We start from the raw sequence: 7,567 nt of genomic DNA on the forward strand, positions 1-7,567 counted from the left end.
CGGATAGGAAATAGCGGCGCCAATGGCGGGGCCGGAGGCTGCTCTGGGGGCGGGGTCAGAGTTGGGGGCGGGGCTAGACTGAGTCGGGTCCGGGCTGGCCAGCGGCGGAACGGGGCGATGGTTCCAGCGCTGGGTCTGGCGCTGCTCCTGGGGCTTCTGGGAGTTCTGGTGGGCCCGGGGGACGCGACGAGCGGTGAGTGGGACCTCCCGAAACCGGGGCCCCCCTGAACATTCATTTCCAGGCACCGGAAGCCCCCTAAACCTTAATTCCCGAGAAGGGGAACCCCCCCGGGATCACCATTTTGGGAACTGTGACGCCCCCCCCCACCACGAAGACCCCCCTGTACCCCCTCATCTGTCACCAGGACCCCCCTGAACCCCATTCTTGAGCACGGGGACCTCCTTGATCACCAGTTTCCGGGCACCGGGAACCCCCTGCACCCCCTTATCGGGCACCGGCAGCCCCCTGAACCCCCATTCCTGGGGATCAGGATCCCTTTGAACCCTGAATCGCGGACCAGGAACCCGCCCCGAACTTCCGTTTCCGGGCACTGGGAACCCCCTAAATTTTCATTCCCGGGTATGGGAAACACCCCATAGCCCATTTCGGGATCTGTGACCCCCCCATCCCCTTCCTCGACACCAGGACCCCCCTGTACCTCCATTTCTGGGCACCGGACCCCCTTGAGCACCAATTTCCGGGCACCGGGACCCCCCTGTACCCCCTTATCTGGCACCGGGACCCCCCATAACCCCCATTCCTGGGGATCAGGATCCCTTTGAACCCCGAATCGCAGACCAGGAACTCTCCTGAACCCCCATTCCTGGGCACTGGGACACCCCTGAATCTCCATTTCCGGGTCTGGGACGCCCCTGCACCTCCTTTTCGTGCATCCCGCTTTTGGCAGACCCAGTCTCGCCCTTTGGACCCTCCGGACCTCCCAACTTTCCGTGTCCTCCCCGTTTTCCACTCCCGCCGCTTCCTGAAACGGGGTCCCAAGGGTCTCAGGGGGGTCGCAGCGGGGATCCAATGGGATCCAGATGAATTCCCTGGAATTCCTCTTTTCCCCCCGTCTGCTCCCCCACCGCACTCTCTCGGTCTCTTTCCCGTCTCCCGGGCTGCGCCTCTGGGATCTGCTCACCTCTCCCAGCTCCAGACCTCCCTTTCCCGTGACCCAGGGACTCCCTGGACCCCCATTCCTACTTTTCCTAGCTCCCAGACCCCCCTTTCCCTCAACACCGGCGACCCCTGGACCCCCCTCCCGTGGACAGAGACCACGTGGATCCCCCATCCCGCCTCTCCCAGTCTCCTCTTTGACCTTGGACCCTTCCCAGCTCTCCCCCTTCTGCTTCTTGCCCTCCCCTAAACTCTGTGTCCCCCGAGTTCTCCACCCCCTGCTCGTCCTGCGGGGGTGTCCCAAGGGGTCCAGGAAGGTCCCTGGAGGGTCATTGAGGGTCCCAGGGGGGATTCTGGGCTCTGGGACCCCCTTGAATTTCCAGTCCCGGGCACTGGGACCCCCCTGCACTCCCTTATCCAGTATCAATCCCCCCCTGCATCCCCCTTCCCATGCATCCCACCACTCCCAGCCCCAGACCCCCCTTTTCCTTGATTCTGAGACCCCTTAGACCCCCATTCCTGCTTTTCTTAGCCCTCAGCCCACCTTTCCCTCTGTATCAAGAACCCCCGAGCCCCCCATTCCAATCATCCCGGGTCTCCCTACCTTGTGACCCCTCTTTCCTTGGCACTGGAGTCCCCTAGACCCCCTTTCCTGGACACAGGGATCCCCTGAAACCCCAATCCCACATCTCCAAGTCCTTGTATCCCCCTTTCCTTGATGCTGAGCCGCCATTCCTGGACACTGGGACCCCATGCACCCCCTTCTCAGCTCTCCCAGTTCCTCTTTCATTGATCCGTGACCCCCTCAACCCCCCCAAATCTCTGTGTCCCCCCAGTTCTCCACTCCCTGCGTTACCTGCATGTGACGGTGTCAGAGCCCAGCCCTGGGATCCCTCAGTTCACGTGCATTGGATACCTGGATGGGATCCCCTTCACACGCTACGACAGCGAGAGGGGCCGGATGGAGCCACTGACACAGTGGATAAAGGATGGAGCTGAGCAGGGATATTGGGATAGGGGGACCCAGCTCTGCGAGAGGCACCAGCACACGGCTTGCAGGAACCTGGAGGCAGTGCAGGACTTGTACAACCAGAGCAGGGGTGAGTGAGGGGATCTGTGGGGCTGGGATGGAATCTGTGGGGTTGAAAAGGGATTTATGGGGATGGGGATTCACAGGGGACCAAGGGGCTGAGATGAGGATCCATTAGGCTGGTATGGGATATCTTGTGATCCATGGGTTGGGATGTGGATCCATGGGGCTGGGATGAGGCTCTGTGTGTCTCCATCAGACTCTGGGGCTCCATAGGGCTGGAATGGGGCTCTGTGGGGCTGGGACACAATTCCATGGGTTTCTGTGGATACAATCCCCCCAGGTCTCCACACATGGTTGCTGCTTTCCGGCTGTGATCTCCTGTCTGATGGGAGCATCCGTGGATCTGAGCGGTATGGCTACAATGGGCGGGATTTCATCTCCTTTGACCTGGGATCCAGGAGATTGGTGGCGGCCGACAGCGCTGCTGAGATCACCAGGAGTCGCTGGGAGCATGAAGGGAAAGAGGTTGAGGTTTTGTCGGATTACCTGGAGCACGAATGCCTGGAATGGCTCCAGAAATACGTCAGATACGGACAGAAGGAGCTGGACCGCAAAGGTGGGTGCAGAATTCCTGTGGGAATGTGGGATTTGGGAATGGAGGACTTGGGAACACGATAATTCCTGTGGGAATTCCATTGGCAGATCTCACCCCCATGCCATTCCCATGGAATTCCATGGATGTCTCTCCCATCCAGAGCCCCCTGATGTCCATGTGTCTGGAAAAGAGGAACAGGGGACGCTGATCTTGTCCTGCCATGCGTACGGATTCTACCCCAGCTCCATCGCAGTCAACTGGATGAAGGGGGATGAAATCTGGGATCAGGAGACGGAGTGGGACGGGATCGTTCCCAACAGCGACGGCACCTTCCACACCTGGGCCAGGATCGAGGCGCGGCCGGAGGAGCGGGAGCAGTACCGGTGCCGGGTGGAGCATCCCGGAATGTCAGAGCCTGGGATCTTCACTTGGGGTGAGGCTGGGAATGTGGAATGTGGGAATTTGGAATTCCCAACTGGGGATTCCCCTCACCTCCTCACCATCCCATGTTTCCCAGAGCCAACATCCGGCGGGAATCTCACTGTGGTGGTCGCTGTGTCCGTCGCTGCCATCATCATCCTCATTGCCTTCATTGGATTCATTGTCTGGAAGCACCAATCCGGTAACACACGGGATGGGGGTTGGGAAGGGGCATGGATCCACCTGGCACTGTTCTGGGAATCCTGTGCCACCAGCACTGATCCTTCTGTTTTTCCACAGGGAGGAGGGACAGGAATGAATACAGCATGGCAGCCCGTGAGTACCAGTGGTGGATCCAGCTCTGGATCCCCTCTGTGCAGATCCCAGGATGGATCCTGGGGTTAATCCTGGTGTGTGATCTATGATAGAATCTCATGGATCTTCTCTTTCTGCAGGAAATGACATGGAAATAATGGCTTGACCACAGGTATGGAGCAGGATGAGGGTGGGATTCCAGAGGGTAATTGGGGCAAGATGGACAGATTGGGATCAGGGAGGGATTCTGGATCAGAGCAGGGGTCCCGAGGAGGATCAGACGGTATTGTGGAATGGGATAGGGGCTGGATTATGGAGCAGAATCATGTGGGATGGATGGAGCAGGATCAGTTGGGATGGATGGATGGATGGATGGATGGATGGATGGATGGATGGATGGATGGATGGATGGGGCAGGATCAGTTGGAATGAATGGAGTAGGATTGGTGTGGGACGTACGGGGCAGGCTCAGGGAGGGATTCCAGAACAGGATCAGCTGGGAAGGATGGAGCGGGATTGTAGCAGGATTGGGATGGGATCAGGTTGGGATTCCAGAGAGGGATTAGGGCAGGATGGATGGAGCAGGATCAGGTGGGATCGATGAAGCAGGATTGTGGCGGGATCAGGTGAGCTTCTGGAGCAGCTCCCTCTCTCCATGGGCTCCAGCCAGGTCCATCCTGTGGGATGGGGACAGGGACAGGGTGACACTGTGACCCTCTCTCATCCTGGCAGGAATCACTGCCTGAGCGATTCATGGAGCTGGATCCAGCCCCTTCCCTTTTCCTGGGAAACCGAGAATTGCCAGCAGAGCTCATCCCAGTGCTCCCACCCACCCACAGCTCTTGCTAACGGATCAATTTCCCATTTTCCAGTGTTTTAAAGCCAAGAACTGTGGGAATGCAGCTAGAGAGCAAGACTAGAAGCAGAGCTCAGCTTGTAACAAGTGACATAGATGTGTTAGCCATAGTAGACCGCAAAGCTTGGCAAGAGTAAGTGGGATTCTGAAGAAGGAATGTAAGAGATAAGAGAGTGCTTGGTACGATGTGGTTAGTGTGATGGTTTGTGGGGAATCATGCAAATACCGTACATACCTGGTGGCTGGGTTTGAAAGACAGGTGTCTGCTAAGAAAGGCAGGAACCTCTCTTAAAATGGAAAATGTAATTCCCCTCCCTCCACATTATTATAAATTCGAAATTAAGGGGCTCTCAGGCAAATATATGGGAATAGGAGTAATAGTTCTTTACTAGGAAAAATTAAAATAGAAATACAGTATTACAAAAAGAGCAAACGCAAAACACAGTCAGAATACAACCTGACACCCCATCAGTCAGGGTGTTGGTAGCAGTCCCAATAAATACTGGCTGCAGTCCTCCTGGAGTGGCAGATGTGGTTCTGTTGAAGCAGTGCTCCTGTAGACAGATACAGTTTTCCTCTGTAGATCTAGTGATGATGTAGAAGGGTCTGGTTTTCCTCTGGAATCCAGTGGGAAAAAAGGCTGCTCTGATATTCCAAATCTCAGATTTATCTAGGTACAAAATGCTCAGCTCCTCCCCCTGGCTGGAGCATCTCCCAATGGGATGATGGAATTTTATCAGTCATGCAGTGGCACTCAATGGCCCATTAACAGAAGATATCTTCCTGAAGGAAGGATGGGTTGTGGAGAAGATAAAGAACACTGCCCCACCTGCTTTTGACAGATAGCTCATTAACAGAGGGTATCTCCCATGGAGATAAGGATCACTGCCCCATCTGGTTTCAACAAGCGGTGACAGAATACATCTTTTGGTTACATCCTACTTTGCAAGCCAAGATACCTGGTTTGCTTGGAATGGGGCATTGATTCAGCAATGTTACTTAGTTACAATTGTGCAATATAGCCTAGTTCCACAAATATTTTTGGTGTGCTGTTTTTAGCTATAGCTGAAAAGGTATGTACATTCAGCTGTGTGTATCAATAAATGGCTTCACGCTTACATCAAGCTGGAGACCCCATCTCTTTATTACCACCACTGTGAAATGGTGCCCTGTCTTGGTTTGAAAGACAGGTATTTTTCTAAGGAAAGGAGAGAACCCCTTTCCTGAGATGCAGAGTGCAACCCCCTCCCTTCTAATTATTTTAGTTTCAAATCAGAGGCCTTCAGGCAGGAGATATGGGGATAGGAATAACAGTTCTTTACTGATATCTAACAAGGCAAAATAGCAGAAACAACAACAGCTATAAAAACTGACAACAGAAGAGAACAGTATAGCTCAGTTCCAGTCCCTTTGGCCAAAGCCCTCTCTCCCTGTGCTGTTACCGGTGCTGGGGGCAGGGAGGTCCCGCGCAGTTGAAGAGGGGCTGGAGTGATGGCGGCAGCGGCCCAGGGGTGAGAGGGATGGGGGAGTGACTCCCCCCTCACGGTGTCGGTCGTGGTGCTCACCAGAGTGTCCGGAGGTAGCAGGGTGAGGTGGGAGAGCAGCAGAGCGATGTCCAAAGGCAGGGAGCGTGGATCTCAGTGCTGGGATGGCAGGGGAGATGCCAGATCCGAGCACGGGGCGTCCTCCTTCCACTCCTTGGGCGAAGTGAGAGAGCAGAGTCCCCCCCCAGACCCCTCTCCCACCTTTTCCTTTTCCGGTCTCCCCCCCACACCCCCGCAAGAGAAAACTATTGCTACTAAGGTGTAACCACAAATACTAAACATAACAATGGGAAAAATTCCACAGAGAGAAAAGGGAACAATTCAATCCCCAACAGGAGGAAAGAGTGGCCTGAAGATCTTATTCTGAATTTGCTTTTCTTTCTTTGTGTAGTTCATAAAGTTTTTTATACCCTTTTAAGTTTTAGGCCTGACTTGTTCTTTTGCTCCTGGTTCTGTCTCACAACAGAAAATGAGTGTATTTAAATTGGCAAGTCAAAACTATAACATTATTTGGTGCGTTGGCCACGAAATTCAAAAATTCAAATTAAACCAAGACATTAGATTATCCTATCTGGATGAAGATAACCAGAACTCCAGGGAAGGAATTTATTGATGAGGAGTAGGACAGGATAGCTACAAAAAAAAGTTGATTTACAGGTTGGGGTTGATGATTTTGAATAATGAAGGTCAATGAATATGCAACACGTTGATGCATTTAAGGAAGTGTTTTCTGAGTGTGTGCCCTTGGCTGAATGCCCAGCACTCAGCCACATTAACCCTTTGCTTTACTGTCTTAGTCTCCTATTTGGTTTTTTTGTTTTTTTTTTTAATTAAACCCTGTAAAATTTACCAGGAAAGTGAACCTCGTTTTTCACATCACTATGGGCAGGGAGCTGCTGCTCCTGAAGCTCCCCTTTCCTCGTTCCTTCCAGGAGGAAAGCTGGGTGTGGGAGCGCTGCACGCGCTCCTTCAGAGGCTGCTGAGGGCAGGGCTGGGGAAGGGGAAGAAGTGGATGAAGAACTGCGTGCAGTGTCCTGGCCCTGCTCATCCTCCCCATGAATGACGAGGCCCCCAGGGTGGGCCAGGCACTGCTGCCAAGGCTGAGCACTGACACGGAGAGGGGTGGTTGACCCCCCCTGGGGCTCCAGGCCTTGGGCAGCATTCCCCAAGCACAGCCCAGGGAAGGGTCCCTGCAGAGCCAAGTTGGCATTGCCAGCACCTGCCCTGCCCACTCCAGCAGGGCTCAGCACCAGGCCAGGACACCGAGGTGTGGACAGGTGTGTCCCCAAAGGTGTTGGAGAGCAGGCATTTGGGCCTCAATCCCTGTACCTGGGGGCCATTCCCGGATGTTTTGGCAGCTCCCTAAAGGCAGAGTCACCCCAGGTCAACTTTCCCAGGCCCTGGAGCCATCTCCCAGTTCCTGCTGTTCCACAGGCCTCCAGGAATGCCGTCCTTGCTATCGCAGAGCTCCTCAAGTGGAAGGAGCTGAAGCACGTGGTGAAGACAGGGCAGAGCTGGAGGATGGCTGACTGCTTGGTGAGGATGTGCCCCAGGGACTGTGCTGGGCCGTGGGCTCTGCAGCTGGGCCTAGGGAAGAGACCCCACAGCCTGGAGCTGCATCCTTGTTCCTGGCTCAAGAACAGAGCCCCAGGGGCTCTCCTCCAGTCCCATCTCCCCTTCCTGCACC

The 7,567-nt window shown here is 54.7% G+C and overlaps 1 protein-coding gene across 2 annotated transcripts; it reads left to right on the forward strand.

Annotated features, from left to right (window-relative positions):
- The first annotated feature begins 1,963 nt into the window (after positions 1-1,963).
- On the forward strand, positions 1,964-5,753 carry LOC148218074 (class I histocompatibility antigen, F10 alpha chain-like). 2 transcript variants are annotated; one of them, XM_088158015.1, is made up of 7 exons: positions 1,964-2,217; positions 2,491-2,766; positions 2,906-3,178; positions 3,263-3,367; positions 3,466-3,501; positions 3,621-3,652; positions 4,213-5,753. In XM_088158015.1, the coding sequence occupies exons 1-6, from the start codon at positions 2,079-2,081 to the stop codon at positions 3,644-3,646; spliced, it is 855 nt and encodes a 284-aa protein (XP_088014141.1). In that variant the 5' UTR covers positions 1,964-2,078; the 3' UTR covers positions 3,647-3,652; positions 4,213-5,753. The 2 variants fall into 2 exon arrangements, with proteins under 2 accessions (XP_088014141.1, XP_088014143.1); XM_088158017.1 differs by having other exon boundaries at positions 5,001-5,753.
- The last annotated feature ends 1,814 nt before the right edge of the window (positions 5,754-7,567 follow it).

The sequence above is a fragment of the Sturnus vulgaris genome, unplaced genomic scaffold, assembly GCF_052056855.1.
Source record: "Sturnus vulgaris isolate bStuVul1 unplaced genomic scaffold, bStuVul1.hap1 Scaffold_195, whole genome shotgun sequence".
Taxonomy (NCBI): domain Eukaryota; kingdom Metazoa; phylum Chordata; class Aves; order Passeriformes; family Sturnidae; genus Sturnus; species Sturnus vulgaris.

Coding starts and splice junctions, on each gene's coding strand:
- LOC148218074 (XM_088158015.1), top strand. CDS start 2,079: ATGGAGCCACTGACACAGTGGATAAAGGATGGAGCTGAGCAGGGATAT. Junction 2,767..2,905: donor GAAGGAGCTGGACCGCAAAG/GTGGGTGCAGAA, acceptor TCTCCCATCCAG/AGCCCCCTGATGTCCATGTG. Junction 3,179..3,262: donor GCCTGGGATCTTCACTTGGG/GTGAGGCTGGGA, acceptor CATGTTTCCCAG/AGCCAACATCCGGCGGGAAT.